At 49.7% G+C, this 21630-nt stretch overlaps 1 protein-coding gene and 1 pseudogene across 1 annotated transcript; one reads left to right on the forward strand and one right to left on the reverse strand.

Moving 5' to 3' along the window:
* Positions 1-415: 415 nt before the first annotated feature.
* Positions 416-5425, reverse strand: LOC125513286 (integrin-linked protein kinase 1). The gene is made up of 12 exons (XM_048678358.2): positions 4716-5425; positions 4366-4440; positions 4149-4253; positions 3765-3847; positions 2829-2949; positions 2511-2590; positions 2118-2180; positions 1896-2011; positions 1662-1747; positions 1389-1513; positions 1002-1133; positions 416-722 (listed from the first exon to the last, which is right to left on the reverse strand). The coding sequence occupies exons 1-12, from the start codon at positions 5157-5159 to the stop codon at positions 701-703; spliced, it is 1452 nt and encodes a 483-aa protein (XP_048534315.1). The 5' UTR covers positions 5160-5425; the 3' UTR covers positions 416-700.
* Positions 5426-19078: 13653 nt separating this feature from the next.
* Positions 19079-21410, forward strand: LOC147965376 (uncharacterized; annotated as a pseudogene).
* The last annotated feature ends 220 nt before the right edge of the window (positions 21411-21630 follow it).

A 21630-nucleotide genomic window follows, 5' to 3' on the forward strand; every position in this document is an offset into this window, starting at 1 on the left:
TCCTCACTTAGAATTAGGAATTTCCTCAGTGTCGAATTCATAAAAATTGCCTATTCACCCTCCTTCTAGTCGATATAACGCACTTTCGGGGAGGTGCTCCAAACTTATTAACATGACATCTAGTTTAAAATATTTTGAGGCGAGAAACACAACAATGAAAATGGTTCGTGATTTGGACGCATGGTTCAAAAGATAAAACGTTTTGGAAAATGAATCTAGGAAAAGAGCACAAAAATCTCTTGTTGTGACAAGTGTCGCACATACAATGCGTCATTTGTCACCACAATAAGCACAAGTTGTCCTGCTGCAAATGATGCAGAAACAAGGTTTTTTCTTCCAAAATCTGAGGAAAGAATACCTAAACTTTTGCAACATTTTATGCAAACAAACCAACAAATTAGGTACAGTCGCTACATTTTGGTGTTTGGAAAAACATAAAAATATGTCATTGACTTTCGGAGGCATATGGTATGAGCATATTTGCAACATTCAGGAACTTAATACATTCTTCCCATTCGGATGAACATAACTCGAAATACACTTAACCAGAGGTATAAAAAGAAAGAAATTATAACTGGACATACAAAAACCTTGTAAAGGAACAACTTCTGTCCCGTATACCAATATAATTTTCACCGTGTTTACTAAGATATGCAAAAAAGGGGGGGAATCTCATCGACAGTCTCGTGGAAGATCAGAACTATTTGTGCACAGCTTGTTTCCTGAGGAGATGAAACATGAGAGTGAGACCCATGATACAATGGATTTTGATGGTAGATCAATTATAAAACAACGCTCAAGTTTCCCAGAGTTACTGAAATGAACTGAAGCAATTTCAATTATAAGCCATGGTGTATTACCAATAAGGCAACAGACCATCAAATTAATTACCTTAGGATACCGACTGATATCTGTTCTAGATTGTTATAGAAAAGTTCAAAATGATTTAGAAAGGAGTTTGATAGTCCAAGTTTTTGCAGTTAGATCAGTGAGAACTGTACCACGGTAGCTTGAAGTTGTCTCTCCAGCGAGTTTGCTTGGAACAACTTGCAGATATCTTGTTCAGGCGTTCAATTATATCCGAGAACGTTGGCCTGACGGAAGGTGTTGGATCCCAGCACTCTTGTATTAGCCTGTGATATGCAAACAACTACTATGAGCAGCAGATAGCGAAATTAAGCAAGGACGACCTGCCTACGAGCAAACAATCAGTGATGGCTGTGGCTGGACAATGCAGGGAAACATGGATACGTGAAAGCAGAGCTCCTTGAGAAATTATTAATACAGTATTATATAGACATGTATGAATAGAATGCAAAAGCTACTCACAAACATATGACTACGAGTAAAGAGGGATATGAACGGGGCACGGCATAAGATTCACTTACTCTTTCACACCCTCAGGATATGATTTGGGTTTATTCTTGAATAATGGTCTCAAACCCTCTGAACAAATCATCTTGGCCGCTTCCTCTTGAGGCTTTGGGTGAAATGCAGGAGATCCTTCAATCATCTGAACAATAAATATAAGATAATGTACGCGTGCGATGCTTAGCTAAAGATATGTGCTCATTTGAATTACGTACTGGCGACAGCTGCAACAAACAGTTAGTGTGAATTCATTGGCGCTTCCAAATTAAGAAGTGTGACAGATTACATACCTCGTAAAGAATGAGACCGAACGCAAATGTATCCACACTTCTGTCAAATGCTTCGTTTCTGTACATTTCAGGAGCAATGTATACACCTACGCACATGAACATATTTAATAGTAGTAGTTATAAGTCATAACTGTGGCACTAGTACTAATTTGAAATGGTCACTGGTATAGAACCATTACATAGAAATAATGTACGATGCAGCATGCTGTCATTAAATAGGTAAATGTAACGTACTGTCAAAATTTGACACTGGCTGAACCATCTGTAGTTTATCTTGGGAGACTTTTGTCAGATCAAGTGATCCAAAGCCTGCCACCTTAAGTTTTCCTTCATCGTCCCGCACAATATTTCTGAAACCTTACAAAAGTATCATAACGTACAGTCCACATAGAATAAACCACTTGAATTTAGTACAGTGCACTGGTTTAGTGACGAAATATATTTGGATAAGCTTACTTTGGTGACAGATCACCGTGGATGATTGGCTCTGGCTTGCACTCGTGAAGATAATTTAGTCCCCTAAATAAGAAGAAGGAATTAATGCAGAATATTTTTTCCTCTGTTCTGGTGGTAGAAGAACAGAATACAAACTAGCGCATGAACTTCATAAATCATTTGTGATTTCATTTTGTTTCATTGAAATAACACATAACTGAAAATTGAAAACCATTTCAATTAGATGAATCAAATTAATTTTCTTGTTTTTCCTGTCTAAAAATAAAGAAAATAAACTTATTGTCACGTGACTACAAAATGATGCACTGACACGAGCAGTTCCAGTCAACAGTTCAAATGGTAGATACAGCTTTGAAGGAAAACGAAATACATATGTCATGAATCCTAACATACCTTGCAATGTCAAGGGCAAACCTGATCGCTTTGTAAGATTGCACGCGACCTTTTGTCTCAAGATAGCTCGCTAGATCACCCTAATGAGGGAACACAGATCCAGTCATCGATGATAGAAGAGTAATATTGTTCAGGTAAATCCAATAGGATTACTTTCTACTGTTCTAATAACAACACAAAATAATGTTCAGGTGAGTTAAGTGCATAGTACTCCATAAATTTATGTGAAGAAACCCTGCTAGTTGGAGGGTTGCTTTTCCGAAATGATCAAAAGTGAATACATGCATTTGTTCTGTTGAATCAAGCACAACTACTCACTTTTTGGTGGTATTCTGAAACAATCATCAGTGGTACATTTTGTGTAACAGCTCCCACAAATTGGACCAAATTGGGATGCCGCGCTTTCTCCAGTAAAGTAAGCTCGTGTTTGAATGCATCTCTGAGTTGATATGACGACAGAACTTAGCAGTATTGAATGAAACATGATAAGCAAAGCCCAAAATCAAAATAAAAAGTTCACGACTATGAACTGAAGAAAACTGTTTAGACTGAAACTGTATCAAGTTAGTTTGTCAAACTAATTATACGATAATAAACACTGTGATAACTCCATAAGGGAAAGTAGTGGCTGAACCCCAGCTCGGTGCACCCACTCTACACTCACGCAAGAAAATATAGCAAAACATTTCGAAAAAATCTGAAACTTTGTGAAAATGATTATGAACAAATGTTGCAGATGCTTGCAAAGTTTGGTGGTCAAATGACATCCGAGGAGGTGTGTACAAAAAAGCAAAACTAGAAATTTTGCTCAAACAGTGCACGTACATTTTGAGTTTTTTTTTTTTGTACAGAGCTCCTCGAATGCCATTTGACCACCAAACTTTGCAAGCACCTATAACATTTGTTCATAATCCTTCCCACAAAGTTTCAGATATTTTCAAAATGTTTTGCTATGTTTTCTTGCGTGGGTGCACCAAGCTGGGGTGTAGTAATAATATTTTCCCTGTAACTTGTTTATAAAAAGAGAAATTATTATTCAGGTTCAATGAACAGAGAGGACGCCAAGGTGAGTTGTAGGATTGTCTGGCACAATATCTCAACAAACTATACTACAATTGAGCGTTATATGATTATAATAGACCCAATTCATCATGATAATTGTCTTAGATACACTACTAAACTTCTGTGTGCAACTTCATGATTATCAGATAAAAAAGGTCAACTGATGTAAAAGTTCAAGGAGGCAGCTCATACATGCTATCTCCGTCTGAGAAGCTATCTTTGTCAAGTATCTTCACGAAAACTTTGGAGCCATACCATTTGGCTACATAGTAACCCTGTACAAATTGTATGACAGGTAAGGCGGTCATAATTATGTCAAACCAATAAAATCAGCAAATGCAAATTTAGATGAACCTACAGTAGAAGATATGATTTTCTTGTTTTTGAGTACTAATAGTAGGGCTTAAATTATCATGGAAATCGACATAAGAATCACGTTTTCAACCTTAACACTTTTAATCATCAATAAGTCCACTGTGGAAAATTGTTAGCACTCTTATCCAAGTAACTCAAATACATGAAGAAAGACACCGTGCAAAAAGAGAAAACAAAAGGAGGGAGTTTATTGAGACATGCCTTTGTAACCTCCTCTCCTCTTCGGAACTCGAGTTCAAGAGGGTTCAGTTCATACTCTGGAACTTCTTTAGGATTTGACACAGTCATTGGAGTCTTCTTGGTTTTCTGGTAGAGGAGAATAACAAATGTATAAGAAAATATTTTCCATATCATAGCAATAGCAAGAGTTAAGAAGAGTTCCGGGAATTTTGAATTACGAAAATAAGAAATGCATTACCGGAAGTTTTGCTCCTCTTGCTCTGAGAAGGTTGTACACTTCAAAGTGGCCGTAATGTTTAGCATCCGCTGCTGGCTGAAATTGCATGCATAGAAATACAAGCTGGAATCAGCTTCGGCTAGATAAGTAGTCGCACGTGCCATGCGCCTATATTATCGCTATCTCCGAATGCATCAGATTGGTCATTGCTCCAATGTGGCAGACCCTGTACTCTTAGTAGTACGATATAATTGCACAAACGAAATGACGAGAGGTGCTTGTGATCGGAAGTATGCAAAGTGCGGGGCGTAGCGAAATTCAGGTGACGCATAGCGGGGTGGCGAGAGAAGAAAGTTGGGCGAAGGGCGCACCGTGCTCCCCCATCGGTCGCGGGCGTTGATGTTGGCCTTCCAGCCGAGCAGCAGGCGCACCACCTCCCCCCGGCCCTCGCAGGCGGCGATGTGCAGCGCCGTGCGGCCGTCGAAGTCAATGCTGTCGACGTCCACCCCTTCCCCGAGGAGCTCCTCCACGCCGGCCGCGTCCCCCTGGCACGCCGCGTACAGCAGCCGCATGGTGGCGTCCAGGTTCTCCGGCATGGCCAGCACCGCCCCGTCGTCGGGCGCCGGCGTCGGGTCGAGCGACGACTGCCTCGCGAGGCCGAACCTGGTCGGCCCCGCCGCCGCCACGGCCCCCGTCGCCGCGGCCGCGCCCCGGCGCGGGGTGTGCGGCTCCAGCGACAGCTGGCGCCACACCCGCGCCGCCCCCGACGACAGCTGCCGAGAGAAGCTCCGCGTCAGCTTCGCCGCCGCGGCCATCGCCTCCCACAGCCGACGTACGGCCCCCCAAGCAGCAGGCGCGGCGCGAGATCGAGGCCGGCGAGAATCCGCGCGCGGTTTTTGGTGCGTGGGATCTCGCGCGGAGGTGGGTGCTTCTGGGGATTAGAGACGAACGATGATTGGGCGTGGGCGATGATGGTGCTCCGTAGTAATAAAAATCGGGCGGAGACTCGAGATGGTGACTAGTGGCAGCGGAGCGGGAGTTGTTGGTACTATCAGCGTAGTGGGAAGCAGAGCAAGGGAGGGGAGGACGCCGATCGACAGGGAATAACCGCCGGTGAGGGGGGAGCATCGCGGGTACAGCTCGGACTCGACCTGAGTTTAAAAGGTTAGAGTCACTGACTGCCGGGGGCGGGAAGTTGTGGGGTCAGTGTGTCGGGGGGCGGTGGTGCGGGAGTCCAAGGGGTTTTGCGTGCTTTTGTCGCTTCGTGGGAACACTTGCCGACGACTTTCTGTTTTTTTTTTCCTTCCTGCAAGTCGGAATTATTCGCCTTCGTCTAGCTGAATAACTAGCGGGCGGGGCTGCGAAGTCTTGTTGCCAGTTGGATTTTCCTTTGGTCTGCCAGTCCATAGGCTGCTAAATATACTCTTGTTTACTTTGGGATACTAGATGCAGGAAAAGTATCAGGTGATACGGAGCCTTAGATGCTCCCATGATACGAGCTTCTAGGAACCGTTGGATCTCAAATCCAACAGTTCCGAAAGGCTTTGAACATTTTTGCAAAAAAGACCTTTTAAAGTCTAAAAATTGCGAACAAGTATTGCAGCCTTCAAAACCACCTACGAGCCGTTGGATCTGAGATCCAACTGACAAGAAGCTCGTATCATGGGAGCATCTAAGTCTTGGTATCACTGGATGCAAGTCCATTAGTCCACATTTGATGCAGTAATTCATAGCAGTGGAGTTATTATAGTACTACTCCCTCTATAAATAAAGAAACATAAGAACGTTACCGATTTTTGTTGTTCTATGATTTTCAGGATGCAGAATAGTGGATTGCTTGTAAAATGGACCAACTCCGTATCAACGAATCTTCTCCGTTCTTATTTTGACCTTTTGTATTATTTCCTAGGAGGGGTATACAATGCTCTTTCGTTCTTTCCAATGACAAATAGGAATTTAGTGATTTAAATAATTTTATATTTCTTTACAGAGGGAGTACTATCCTATTATTACGGTGTGGTGAAAAAGCAGAGGGTTGATCTGATTGCCATCACTTATTAATACAGTTCATGGTTCATATATTAGATAATACTATCAAAATCTCGTCGCTTAACCTTTAAGCTCCAGCGGCTTCATGGATCGAGCAACACGTTATCTTATTAGTACTTATAGAAAACAAGAGCCGCTCCGGGCTTTGCCCATGCGTGCAAAGCTTAAAGGTGAGGCAGCACGCAATGCATGTGGAATCGTGTGCTTATGCTATTGATCTCTTTCTGAGATTCTTCCTCTTGCAGCTAGCGCCTCAATACAAACAGTGGTCTCCATGTTTGGACGGCGATTGTTGCGGAGTGCGTGCTTTTTGTTGAGGGAGTGGATCAGTTTGGTTGGTTCATGTCCATTCGGGGGCCTCAGTTCCCGAGAGTGGATCAGACCAGACTTGTTCCCCGCTTAGCTGCTGCTGCTACTAGACTTCAGTCGCACTCACCACGAAAACCCATAGCGGGGCAGACGGATCTTATGTGCGTGGGAAAAAAAATACTCCTATTAAGAAAAGTCGGTCGACGAGAGAGAGGGAGAGAGTGAGAGAGAGAGATGCATATACACAATCTATGGTATGGGTGGCTCCGCGGCGAGCGACAGCTTCCTTGCCATGGCCGTACGTCAACACCGTGTCTGCGTTATTAGTCCACGTCGCGCGTGCTTGTGGATTTCACGACGGCAAGACGTCGGCGTCTGGACGGATTCCTCCGCGCGGCCATGTCGGACGCGGGCGTCGGCATCGGCATCGGCGTCGCTGCCCACAGCGACAGCGAGTGCTCCTCCACTTACCATGCCCGCCCGCCCGTCGCGACTGGGCTCCTGGCGCCGAAGTGCCAGCCCTTTCAAGTAGAGCGCGCGTGTGTGTTTGTTTTTCTAAGGCCAACTTCATCGCACGATCCCAAACGGATGTCTGTTTTGTTCAGATTCTATCTGTTTGGATAGAGCGATGGGGTCGTGTCCGGGCCTATCCTGTGATGCGGTGGCCGTGCGCCCAGCGCGCGGCCGCATCCCGGCCGCATCCTGTCCGCGTACATTTTTCTTTGTAAGTCCTTAACTTCTTTTTATCATTCATTTTCGATACATAAAAATACATCGTCACATTTTGACTAGTAAAACAAGACCAAAGAAAATAAGGACAACAAGAATTACATTTTAGAAGATACCCAACTTCAATAACTGCCCCTTTGAGTTGGGTTAGGGCCTTCTCGATGCACTCATTGTTGATCTGTGGAGGAGGCTTGATCTGGCATCTTCCTTTCTTCTTCAAGCCAGATATAGATATTGTTTCCTCACACCTAGTCTCGTGTCTAGCCTCTAATCTAGCAACAAGTGCACTTTTCTTATCTACAGCCTCTATGCTAGCTAAAAGTGCACGAACATGTACTAAATTTCGCTCTATCAATATATCGATGTACTCTTCTTTCTAATACCAAAACTTGCATCCATGCTACACAATAAAATTTGTAGTTAGCACAACTAGTCAAAACTAGAGCACAAATCGAAGCTAAAAAGAGCACATACCCCATCGTTTAAGCACTTGATGAATACCCATCCGGGATGTTCCGGCGTTGTAGGCACGCGGCGCACGACCATCTTTGGGCAGTGGTCGCACTTAATGAGTGGCAACGGTGCACCGGCGAGCTTTTGGGCAAGCACCGAGCCCGGCGGACCGCCATTCGTGTATCTGCCGGCGGACCACCGACGGGGCAGATACGAGCGGCTAGAGGAGCAGCCACTGCCCTGCATGTGGCCTTGCTGCCCTGCCAGGGCCTTCCGGCGAGGTGCCGGGCCAGTCCATGGCGCGGCCCGGCCTCCCACAGCCGGGCGAGCTCAAGACCGGCCGGATCCGCCCCGAATCCGGTCGGCGGGTGCGCAAACCAGGTGGCCGTGGTTGGGTACCTCGGCGGCGCCGAGGGGAAGGGGCTGGGCGAGCGCGCGTCCGAACTGCAAGGCTGCAATGGCAGCGGCGGCGGCAGCGAGGGGAAGAGTGGAGGGGGGTTCGGCCGGAAGGAGGGAGGGGGCGGATAGAAAAAGGCCCGCCCTATGCCATCGACGGGCGGGCCAGGGGAGAACACGCGCAGACGGCTCGCGCGTCCGCGTTGTGTTCGTTTCACCCCAAAAGCGGCGCAAACTTGGGCCGCAGATGGGTCGAAAACGGACACAAAACGGACAAAAGTCCGTTTGCTCCCGCGCGCTGGGCCGCCTCATTTGTCCGTTTTACTCCAAACGGACAAGGGCGGATAGGGTCGCGCAGTGAAGTTGGCCTAACTATACTATCACATCAAATCGCTGCTCGATGGGGAGTGGGGACCACTCCAGCCCAGTCGCGGTTGGTATTCCGTCGCTTTCTCCTTATTTAATTTAATCTCTAATCGCATGGTTGTGTTGTGTACACTGTTAAGCCAAAAGATGGATTTCTTTTAGAAAAAAGGCAAAAGACAGAAGATTTTTTTGGTGAAAACTTATACTCAATGACAGTAAAACTACAATTCGTTAAACCTAGAACACTTGCGTGTACGACAGCCCAGACCACTTCATCCACCTCGCACAGTCCCATGCACCTCTCCCCCGACCTCTCTCCCCCGAGGCGGCGGCGCCGCGCCACCCTCAGGCAGTCCCCGTCCACACCGCCCTCAGTCCTTCCCCTCCATCGCCTCCCGCTACCGCCGCCGTCGTTGAGGATGCCGCGGGGCGATGCCCCTGTGTGAGGCGGCAGCGGCAGCGCAGTCCTCGGCCGGCGGTAACGCGTGGGTGCTGCGGCGTCCTTCTCCCTCCTCCTCCAACGACAGTGCGCAGCGGGTTGGCGGTGGCCAGGAGATCTCCGGCGGCCTTTTAGCGGATGAGATTTTGGCTGCGATGAGATCTGATCTGGGCCCGAGGGGTTTAGATCGAGATCCACTGCGGCTGCGTCTAGTCTCGACAACGGCAAGAGGAGATCCTCCTGGGTAGTCTTCGCGGCACGAGGACGTCCGGGTCTCTTGGCCCGAGCATGGTTGTGGTTGTCGGTGTCAAAACCGGCAGATCTCGGATAGGGGGCCCCGAACTGTGCGTCTAAGGTTGATGGTAACAGGAGACAGGGGACACGAAGTTTTACCCAGGTTTGGGCCCTCTTGATGGAGGTAATACCCTACGTCCTGCTTGATTGATATTGATGAGTATGAGGGTTACAAGAGTTGATCTACCACGAGATCATAATGGCTAAAACCCTAGAAGTCCAGCCTGTATGATTATGATTGCCTCTACGGACTAAACCCTTCGGTTTATATAGACACCGGAGGGGACTACGGTTGTACAAAGTCGGTTACAGAGAAAGAAATCTTCATATCCGAATGCCAGGCTTGCCATCCACGCCAAGGAGAGTCCCATCCAGACACGGGAGAGAGTCTTATGTCTTGTATCTTCATAGCCCATTAGTCTGGCCCATGTCACACAAGCCGGACGCCCGATGACCCCTGAGGGAGTCCTGGATTAGGGGGTGTCCGGATGGCCGGACTATACCTTCAGCCGGACTCCTGGACTATGAAGACACAAGATTGAAGACTTTGTCCCGTGTCCGGAAGGGACTTTCCTTGGCGTGGAAGGCAAGCTTGGCGATACGGATATATAGATCTCCTACCATTGTAACCGACTTTGTGTAACCCTAACCCTCTCCGGTGTCTATATAAACCGGAGAGTTTTAGTCTGTAGGACAACATACAGAACAACAATCATACCATAGGCTAGCTTCTAAGGTTTAGCCTCTCTGATCTCGTGGTAGATCTACTCTTGTACTACCCATATCATCAATATTAATCAAGCAGGACGTAGGGTTTTACCTCCATCAAGAGGGCCCGAACCTGGGTAAAGCTTCGTGTCCCTTGCCTCCTGTTACCATCCGGCCTAGACGCATAGTTCGGGACCCCCTACCCGAGATCCGCCGGTTTTGACACCGACATTGGTGCTTCCATTGAGAGTTCCTTTGTGTCGTCGCCGTTAGGCTTGATGGCTCCTATGATCATCAATAGCGATGCAGTCCAGGGAGAGACCTTCCTCCCCGGACAGATCTTCATCTTTGGCGGCTTCGCACTGCGGGCCAATTCACTTGGCCATCTAGAGCAGATCGAAAGCTATGCCCCTGGCCGTCAGGTCAGATTTGGAAGTTTAAATTACACGACTGACATCCGTGGGGACTTGATCTTCGACGGATTCGAGCCACTGCCGAGCGCGCCGCACTGTCGCGACGAGCATGATCTAGCTCTGCCGCCGAACAGTGCCCTGGAGGCCGCACCCGCATTGGATTCGACCCTTAATTTGGAGCCAACTGCGCCGATCGAGGATGGGTGGTTGGACGCCGCCTCGGGGGCTGCGATCCCAACGGCGATCGAGCCGAACACCAGCCCCGCACTCCGTGAGACTTGTGACTCCAAGGAGCCGGACTCCTCTCCGGACTCCGAACCCTCCGCGCCCTTGCCGATCGAATCCGATTGGGCGCTGATCATGGAGTTTACTGCCGCGGACAACTTTCAGCACTCGCCTTTCGGCGATATTCTGAAGACACTAAAGTCTCTCTCTTTATCAGGAGAGCCTTGGCCGGACTACGGTCAGCAAGGTTGGGATACGGACGATGAAGAAATTCAAAGCCCGCCCACCACCCACTTTGTAGCCACTGTCGACGATTTAACCGACATGCTCGACTTCGACTCCGAAGACATCGACGGTATGGACGCCGATGAAGGAGACGATGAAGAACCAGCGCCTATTGGGCCCTGGAAAGCCACCTCATCATATGACGTATACATGGTGGACGCAGCAAAAGATGTCGACGAGGAGCGGAAGGACGCACCGAAGACTTGTTCCCTCGAGAAGCAGTCAAAGCGGCGACGCAAGCGCCGCCCCAAATCCCGCCTCGACAGAAATAACGATCACACAAACCCAACGCTGGAGCAGGGCGAACCGCTGCCGGACAACGGCAATCCGGATAATCAAACCGAACAAACCAATTCTATCAAGGATAATGGTCCGGACGACATAATGCCGGACAGGCACCCGGAGCAGCAGAATGCCCGTAAAAGGCTTGTTGCCACCGCGAGGAGTCTTAAAAAGCAGAAGCAAAGGCTCAAGGCTGCGCAAGACACACTCCAAATCAGATGGAGTAAAATACTCAACACAGCAGCGAGGTACAGCGACAATCGCCCCTCCAAGAGCTACCCAAAGGGGAAGCTGCTACCTGAATTCGATGAGGAGGCCTCAGACCCCCACAACCAAATATCAAAGCAGCCGCCTGGCCGGATAGATGACCCCTCTACCAACACAGAGCGGCATACAACGCCACTCACAATACAACACGCGACCCATGCGAGGGCTCGCACCCAAAGGACGGCGCAACAAGATCCATCTATGGACCACGCAAGCACGCCCCAGCATACAATGCAACACAACAAACATCCGAACAATGCGGTACACCCAGCTACAGGGGTGCCGCACACCCCCTATGTTTCACCGATGAGGTGCTGGACCATGAATTTCCAGAGGGATTCAAACCCGTAAACATAGAGACATACGACGGAACAACAGACCCTGGGGTCTAGACTGAGGACTACATCCTTCATATACATATGGATCGAGGAGATGATCTCCACGCCATCAAGTACTTACCCCTCAAGCTCAAAGGGCCAGCTCGTCACTGGCTTAAAGGCCTCCCCGAAAGCTCCATTGGAAGTTGGGAAGAGCTCGAAGATGCCTTTCGGGCAAATTTTCAAGGGACTTATGTCCGACCTCCGGATGCGGACGATTTGAGTCATACAACTCAACAGCCCGGAGAGTCAGCCCGAAAGCTTTGGAACACGTTTCTTACTAAAAAGAACCAGATTGTCGACTGTCCGGACGCCGAAGCCTTGGCAGCTTTTAAGCATAGCGTCCGTGACGAATGGCTCGCCAGACACCTCGGCCAAAATAAGCCGAGAACGATGGCCACATTAACAAGCCTCATGACCCGCTTTTGCGCGGGTGAGGACAGCTGGCTAGCCAGATGCAGCACCAGCGACCCCAGTACATCTGAAGTTAGAGATGGAAACAGGAAATCACGGCGCAATAGCAATAACAAACGCCGGAATAAAGAAGACAACACGAAGGGCACGGCAGTAAACGCCGGATTCAAAAGCTCTCGGCCAGGTCAAAAGCCGCCCTCTAAAGGCACCAGGGATGAACTGTCCAGCCTCAACAAAATTTTGGACCAAGTATATCAGATCCATAGTACCCCTGGTAAACCTGCTAATCATACCCACAGAGAATGTTGGGTCTTCAAGCAGTCCGGCAAGCTAAATGCCATACACAAGGGGGAGGATACACCAAGTGAAGACGAGGACGAGCCTCCCAAGCAAGACACTGGGGAACAAAAGAAATTTCCACCAGAAGTCAAAACAGTAAACGTGTTACACGTGATCAAGGGAAAAAACAACGCGGCACTCCCAGGGAAATATACCCAAGTGCCTGTCACCGCGAAGTCCTGCCACTGGTCGTCTCAACCGATCACTTTCGACCATCGCGATTACTCAGCAAGTATCCGACGCGCAGGATGGGCTGCCCTGGTATTAGACCCAGTAATTGGCGGATATCACTTCACACGAGTCTTGATGGACGGTGGCAGCAATATAAACCTAATATATCAGGATACAATCCACGGGATGGGGTTAGCCCAACAAAAATTCGCCATAGCAATACTACCTTTAAAGGAGTAACGCCAGGCCCAGGGGCTCATTGTACGGGCTCCCTCCTACTACAAGTTATATTCGGCTCCCCCGATAACTTTCGTCGGGAGCATTTAACCTTCCACATCGCTCCATTCCAAAGTGGCTATCAAGCACTGCTCGGACGCGAAGCTTTCGCTCGCTTTAATGCAATACCACACTACGCCTCCCTCACACTCAAGATGCCCGGTCCACGTGGCATCATTTCAGTGAACGGAAATATCAAGCGATCTCTGCGGGCCGAAGAGAGTGCGGCTGCCTTGGCAGCCGCACACTAAAGGCGCCCGGACCAGCGAAAGCATCCAATAGGTCGTCAAGACCTCAGACACAACTAATTGAGTCCGGAACCGCTATTTATACCGAATAAATGTTCACACCCCTATTTGTCAGTGCAAGGGGCTCAACGCGCGCAGACAAGGGGCAATTTCTTCTCATCTTGAATTATACATGGTTTCTTTAAAAACTATCTTTTTGGATGACAACTTTTCACCTAAATTCCTCTCTTTTACAGACGATCATCGTGCTACACCCGTCCAGGATACGGCACAACGGAGACACAGGCGCAGACGTGCAGCAGGGATCCGCTCCAAGGATTCTTTTTAGATTAAGACCCTGCGTAAACCTTTTTTACTGTCTCTTGTCGATACATATCCACCATTGAGAAGGATGCTGATGTCTTGGCATGTGGCCACGCCAGAACAATGCACGTACCTGGACACAAGGGGATTCTTACAAAGGCCATTATTTAGGCCCGATTTATACCACAAAGACCGAATACCTTAGGGAGTGTTCGGCGTCGCGAGTTTGGCCCTATATGCATCAGCTCCGAATCATTGTCTTTGGTCAAATGTTGGGTTTGCTCCTGTGTTTTGGTGCCTTACGTTCCACTTTACCGGCTAAGGTAGCACCAGGAGAACTACTGCGATTGTGCCCTGGTTCATCTGGACGAGCACCTCAGTAGAGAAAGCCGAAAACTGACTGTCATGATATAGCGTGAGACTGGTCAACCACTCGATGACCTGTTGGAATGTTAGAATTCCTCCGCCTTAACGAAGGGCCGTTTTCCGGCCAGGCATGTACGCACCCCGGGATCGGGAGAGTGCGGAGCCACCAGGGGCTATTTAGTAGCCCCACTGTCAAACTCCCATGGCTAAGTGAAAGTGCTAAAGCATTATAGTCCGGTTGCCTTGCTCGCTCCGCTATCACCTCCTTTATTGGACCAAGACGTTGGGTTAAGTGTGAATGCGTGTTTTTTGCGAGCACCTCTGCATTATATGCGTGGGGGTTGAAGCCGACGGCTGCAATCTTTTAGGTTATACACATGTATACATAAACGGCCGCCCAGGAGGCATCATATTACTTTCAGGCAAAAGTATAAAAATAGCCTTATAAAAATTTATAAAAGCATTTCGCTTACAATGAGATTACATATCACTCAAACATAATATCTTTTGAGCACTGGGTCTCTATCAAATGAGCACCCTCAAGAACTTCTTCAAAGTAGTGCTCAGCAGCCATTCGACCTATGGCCGAATCCCGCGCTGCAACAGTGGTAGCATCCATCTCCGCCCAGTATGCTTTAACACGGGCAAAGGCCATCCGTGAGCCCTCTATGCACGCCGACCTCTTCATCGCATTAATGCGCGTCACCACATCAAGGAACTGCTGCACCAAGATGAAATAGTTGTTCGGTTTTGTCCTTTCCGACCATAGCTGATCCACAACAGACCTCATGGCGAGTCCGGACAACCTATTCAGTTCGGCCCATTCGGCTAATTGGTCAGTCAATGAAAGCGGACGCTCGGGAGAATGGAATTGTGTCCAAAACAGATGGTCCACTTCATGGTCCGTCTGACCCTGGAAGTACTTGGCCGCATCGGCAGCGCTCGCCGCCAAATCCATGTACACATCCTCCGAACTCCACAGCCGATCCGGAGAGGCATACCGTGGATCTCCGAACTTCCTCCGCAACATAAAGGATTTCCCAGCTACAATATCCCCGGCTTCCCGCAGCTCCTCCTTCTCCGCCCTCATAGCAGAGCAGATGTCTTTTCTCGTTGCAGCAGCCTTCTCAAGGTCCAATGCCTTCACTAGGTTTTCCTTTTCAAGAACCCGGCAACGGTCGGCGGTGGCTTTTAATTCTATGGCCATCTTGGCCATCTTATCTCGGCTCTCGCCATGCGCGGCCTTCTCGGCTTTCAACTCTTCGGCCGCCTTCAAAGCAGCCGCATTACTAAACCTCGCTTGTTCCTTGGCTCGGGCAAGTTCTGCCCGCAAGGCTTCAACAGTGGAAGCTCCATCTGCAGTCGCAACATATTAAAGATACTGGCATCATGCTGCTCTTACTATGTGGCGTTTACCAGATAATGACACTTACCCTGTGCCTCGTCAAGCCTTTTGTTAACAAGCTCGATGTCGGCGTCTGCCGCATCCAACTGCCGTTTTAAATGGGCAAACTCGCCAGTCCGGCTAGCCACCGGAGCTTCCATCACCTGCACATAGAGGCAGTATGGTTATTACCTGGGAATACGATCCTCTGTTCGTCGTCGTTTCCGATGACAACCAGAGTCTTAGGGGCTACTATCTACACAGAGCACACCTAGCATGTGCAGGACTATCATACATTATTTTACATACCTCAAAGCCTGTCAGTAGACTCATAAAAGCTTCATGCAATCCGCTTTCGGCGAACGAGATTCTCTCCATCACCGTATTCATCAGCACACGGTGTTCATCTGAGATGGCCGCTCGCCCCACCAACTCCCTCAGAACATCCGATCGCACACCAGACGGTGCCGGACTCTTTTGTCCGCTCTCTCCGGGAGCCGGACACTAGGAGCTTCGGGGGTCAATGGGATTATCTTCTGGCCTCACCGGACTCGGAGAGGCCCTCCGCGACGACACTTCGGGGTCGCCCGCTTCCGGAGCGGAGGAGTCCGGAGGAGGCGTTTCACTCTCCATCATCTCTAGAAGAAGATCCCGCGAAGACGAGCTCATTTGAGAGGGGCTAAGGCCCGAACTGCAAAGATATATGTGGTGGTTATTTTCTCAGAAGAAAAAGATGGCATACCTGTACTATTAAAGTATTTCGAGTCACTTACGACTCGCTGGAGAATTGATCCCCCCGCAGACTTTGTGCGGCAAAAGCACCCCCAAGGTAGGACCCTCTGTGGGAGACTTCTTCTCCCGTTTGGAAGCTTCGGTTTCCGAATCCCCGGGCGCAGTCCTTTTCCTCCTCCGGTCGTCTTCCTTCATGGAGACGCTCGCTTCCTCGGTTAGAACGGGAAGCGTTGGGGGCCCGCGTCCGCCCGTATTATCCTCCCCAGTATCTTCCTTCAAGGGCTCCGGGCAAGGTGCGACCTGGAGCATCTTTTCCAATACCGGATTGTCCAAACCCTCAGGGAGGGGGGCCGAACACCGAATCAACTTCGCCTTTGTTAGCCAGTCCTGGTCAAAAAGCGAACTCTCAAAAATAACTTCGTAACAGATGAGAGATAGTATGTTCGGCCGGAAGATTCCTTACCTGTTCGATGGCGCGGTTACTGCTCAGGCCCACGTCCTCGGTGATTTCCGAACACTCTACCTGAGGTTCGAAGAATGACTTGTACATCTCCTCGTGCGTCAGGCTGAGGAAATTTTGAATGACACGCGGTCCCTCGGGATTGAACTCCCACAAGCGAAGGGGCTGGCGTTTGCAAGGCTGGACTTGACGAACCAGCATAACTTCTATTACCGCAACCAAACTAAAATCTCCATTGAAGAGATCTCGAATGCGGCTTTGCAGTATAGGCACGTCCTTGGCTGGACCCCAGCTCAGACCTCTGCTGATCCATGACTTCAGTTGTGGTGGAGGGCCCGAGCGGAAAACAGGGGCGGCCGCCCACTTGGCACTTCTAGGAGCCATGATGTAGAACCACTCCTGTTGCCACAATTCAGACACCTCTGGAATGGAACCTTTGGCCATGGAGCTCCCGTCATCTTGCATATTGAGGCACCTCCACACGCTGCATGTTGCCCCTCGATCATCTTCGGCTTTACTTCAAAGGTCTTGAGCCACAGGCCAAAGTGAGGGGTAACCCGGAGGAAGGCCTCACACACGACAATAAATGTTGTGATATGAAGAAAGGAGTCCGGAGCTAGATCATGGAAATCTAGCCCGTAATAAAACATCAAACCCCTGATGACAGGATCCAGAGCAAGGCCTAGACCTCGGAGGAAGTGGGAGACGAACACGACGTTCTCGTTGGGTTCGGGGGAGGGGACGGCCTGCCCTCGGGCGGGCAGCCGATGCAAAATCTCGGCGGTCAGATATCTGGCCTCCCTCAACTTTTTGATGTCTTCTTCCGTGACGGAGGAAGGCACCCATCGGCCTTGAAGGCTAGATCCGGACATGATTGAAGGTTCGGAGCACCTGACCCGAACTTTGGGTGTTTGAGCTTGAGGTGGGGGAAGGATTCGATTGAGCACGGGAGGGAAAAAATAAAAGCCTTGTCCCTTTATAAAGAGGGTGAATATCAAGCGTCCTCTCCGTGGCCGTTTGGACTTGCCTATAGTCTAGGAGCCCTAGAAGCGGTTGGGTTACTCACGCCCGTATTGATGAGAATCCCGGAATAAGGGGACACGATCTCTGCTTTAACAAGACATGCCAAATAAACCGCCTCGCATGACACGCTGAGGTGGGATAATAAAACGAATAAAGGCTTGGCCGTGGTGCGATGTCACACTACGGAATATGTCAGCATATTAGATTTGTGTAGATATTATTCTCTCTATGGCAATATGTGGAAACTTATTTTGTAGAGCCAGACACTATCTTTGTGTTCAAAATCTTCTATGAAGTACTTGGAGGTGGAACCCGCCTTGCAATGCCGAAGACAATCTGCACGCCGGACTCGTCGTCATTGAAGCCTGGTTCAAGGGCTATTGAGGGAGTCCTGGATTAGGGGGTGTCCGTATGGCCGTACTATACCTTCAGCCGGACTCCTGGACTATGAAGATACAAGATTGAAGACTTCGTCCCGTGTCTGGAAGGGACTTTCCTTGGCGTGGAAGGCAAGCTTGGCGATACGGATATATAGATCTCCTACCATTGTAACCGACTTTGTGTAACCCTAACCCTCTCCGGTGTCTATATAAACCGGAGGGTTTTAGTCCGTAGGACAACATATAGAACAACAATCATACCATCGGCTAGCTTCTAGGGTTTAGCCTCTCTGATCTTGTGGTAGATCTACTCTTGTACTACCCATATCATCAATATTAATCAAGCAGGACATAGGGTTTTACCTCCATTAAGAGGGCCCGAACCTGGGTAAAACTTCGTGTCCCTTGCCTCCTGTTACCATCCGGCCTAGACGCATAGTTCGGGACCCCCTACCCGAGATCCGCCGGTTTTGACACCGACAACCCCTTAATCCAGGACTCCCTCAGTAGCCCCTGAACCAGACTTCAATGATGAGGTGTCTAGCGTGCAGATTGTCTTTGGCATTGCAAGGCGGGTTCCTTCTCCGAATACCCCAAAACAGCCTTTGAACACAGAAAACGTGTCCGGCTCTGCAAAACGAGTACCACACACATAGAGAGTACAATATTTTATTAGTCCAATCGACTGAAAACTTTTGTAGCGTGACATCACGTCACAGTCCGGTCATTATTTTGAACCGTTTTTAACCTCCCGCTCCATGTTTCAAGATGCGGTTTTATTGGCACGTCTTGTCAAAGCAAAGATCATGTCCCCTTATTGCGGATTCTCATCAATACGGGCGTGGGTAATCCAACCGCGCCGCCTGCACGACCCTTGGGGAATAGGCGAGTTTTAAGGCGAGTGGGGAGGCGCTTGATATTCACTGCCTTTATAAAGGGATAAGGATTCACCTCTTTCACCCACGCCTTCCTTCTCTCTGCCCATCCGTTCTCGAGCTCCAGCGCCCAAGCTTCCACCCTTTCAACCTCAAAAAAGCACTCCAGCCATGTCCGGATCTGGAGCGCAAGGCAAGTGGATGGTATCCTCCATCAAGGAGAAGGACATCACCAAGCTCCGGGAGGCCGGGTACTTAGCCAAGGAAATCTCCCACCGGCTTCCGGCCAAGGGACAGATTGTCCCCACTCCGGAGCTCCATGAGAGGGTCGTGTTCATCCCTCACTTCGTTCGCGGGTTGGGATTTCCTCTCCACCCATTTGTCCGCGGAATCATGTTCTACCACGGGCTGGGTTTCCACGATCTGGCCCCAACTCCTTCCTCAATATCTCAGCATTTATTGTCGTGTGCGAGGCCTTCCTCCGTATACCACCCCACTTCGGATTATGGTTGAAGATCTTCAACGTGAAGCCGAAGGTGGTGGATGGCCAACATGCAGAGTGCGGAGGCGCCATGGTGAGCAAGCTGCCCAATGTCACATGGCCCAAAGGTACCTTCATGGAGACCATCAAAGGATGGCAACAACAATGGTTCTACATCACAGAGCCTCGCGACACCACCTGGGCCGCGGCTCCTGAATTCCAGTCCGGCACCCCGATGCAGCTCACCTCCTGGCTAGAGAAGGGCCTGGACTGGTCTTCATTGGACGAGCTGACAACGCTACAGACGCGCATCAGGAGCATGGTGGACAAGAACGTCAAGCTTGTCAATGTGATCCAGGTGATGCTCGCTCGCCGGATCCTTCCGTGCCAAAGCCAGACTTGCCACTTGTGGGAGTTCGATCTGGCCAAGCACCAGACCTTGCAACAGTTCTTCGACACTACATACGAAGACATCCGGAAGGTGCTCTTCAAGGCCAACGAGATGTGGCCGACGAAGACCGAGGACCACGGGCACGACCTGGCCCATCCCACTAGTGCGGTAAGTTTTCCGTATTTCAAGGTGTATCCTTTACTTGCTTACTCAAGGAAGATGTCTAAGCTTCCCTATTTGTTTTTTCAGGGCTGGACAAAGAAGGCGAAGCGGATTCGGTGTCCGGTTCCGCTGCCCGAAGAACCAGCTATCCCGCTTCTGACGAAGATGCTGGTTCCGGCGCCCTATCAAGCACCGGAGAAGAATGCCAAGAAGAAGGCCAAGGGGACCAGAGGTGGCCTCCGCCATAAGGGCACTTCGGACATGACGTCCAAAGACGCTGAAACCCACTCCCCTCCTGCCACCGATGACGAGGAAGAGGAGGAAAGCAATTCTCCCCCTGAGGGGAAGGAAGAAAAGGGAAGCCTCCACGCATCTGGAGGCAGAGGCGTCCAAGAAGGGGAAGGCCTCCACGCATCTGGAGGCAGAGGCATCCAACAAGGGGAAGGCCTCCACCGCGGACAACTCCGCGTGGGAGATTGATAGCAGCTCCGAGTGGCGCCCCAGGGATAAGACCCTGGCCGAATCGTAAGTACTCAAAGACGCACACAAATACCCAGCCTCTTTACTTCATAATTTTAACATGTCAAATCATGCACTTGCAGTCCAGCTCGTTCCGACCTCGAGCGATCCTCATCTTCAGGAAATTCGCTGGATCCGAAGGTGATGGATAGCGGGTCCCTTCCGACAGCCTCCTCTCCCAAGACTACGGAGGACGCTGAAGTGCTGTCTCGAAGGACCTTCCCGGCTCAGGAGGCTGTCACGGGTGCGCCAAAGGATGATACCTCGGCTGCCGAACACATGGGGGAGCAGATCCCCATGGAGACTGGCAATGGGGGCCATATCCAATTCGGCCCCCAGCCGAATATGACCCCGGAGACCTATACGGCTCCGGAATCCGGCAAGCGGCCTCCTTCGAAAGAAGGAGGTGCACCGATTCCACTGGTGACCTCTGTCCATCCAGAGGCACCGGATACTCTACTGGAAGCGCTGGGAAGTGCTTCCATTGTTGAGGAACACTATACCCTCATGGGTATGGTGGTTGAGAGGATTCAGTCCGCAAAGAGCGGACTGGCCGAAGCCTGCAGAAGCCTTCTAACCGGCTTTGAGGTAAGCGACGCAATAAAAAGAACGTCATAGTATAGACAGTAGCCCCTGAGACTTTGTCCGGTGTTCGGAAAGAAAAGCTAGACAGAGGATCAAGTAATTTTCGCAGGAGACTAACCAAATATGTCTTATGTGAATAAGTAGGCATCGTTGCTGGCTGCGACCTCTCATGCTGCTGAGGTCTTCGGACTAAATCAGAGTCTGGAGCAGGCCGAGGAAGAGCTCGGTCGTGTAAAAAAGCAGCTAGAAGACAAGCAAGGTATGCAATGACCTTTTGTATATCCGGAAAGGATGAGTGATTTGTGCTGACCATAATGCCATGATATTTTCTAGGAGCGGTGACCGAGGTGGAAGCCCTCAAGTAGGCGCTGTCCGAGGCCAAAAAGAAAGCGGTAGAGGAGCAAGCCGCCCGTGAAAAACACGAGGCCAGAGTTGGTGAGGTCCAGCAGGAGCTCCAGGACGCCGTGAAGAAATGTGAATCCTTGGAGCGCAATATTGCGGATCAAGACACCGAACTCGGCAAGGCTCGCCAAAGCGCACACGATGCCCGGATTGAAGCCAGGGTGCCCTCCAGGAAATCCAGGA

This window comes from Triticum urartu, chromosome 6A, assembly GCF_056163025.1.
Source record: "Triticum urartu cultivar PI428250 chromosome 6A, HENAU_Tu73, whole genome shotgun sequence".
NCBI classification, from domain to species: domain Eukaryota; kingdom Viridiplantae; phylum Streptophyta; class Magnoliopsida; order Poales; family Poaceae; genus Triticum; species Triticum urartu.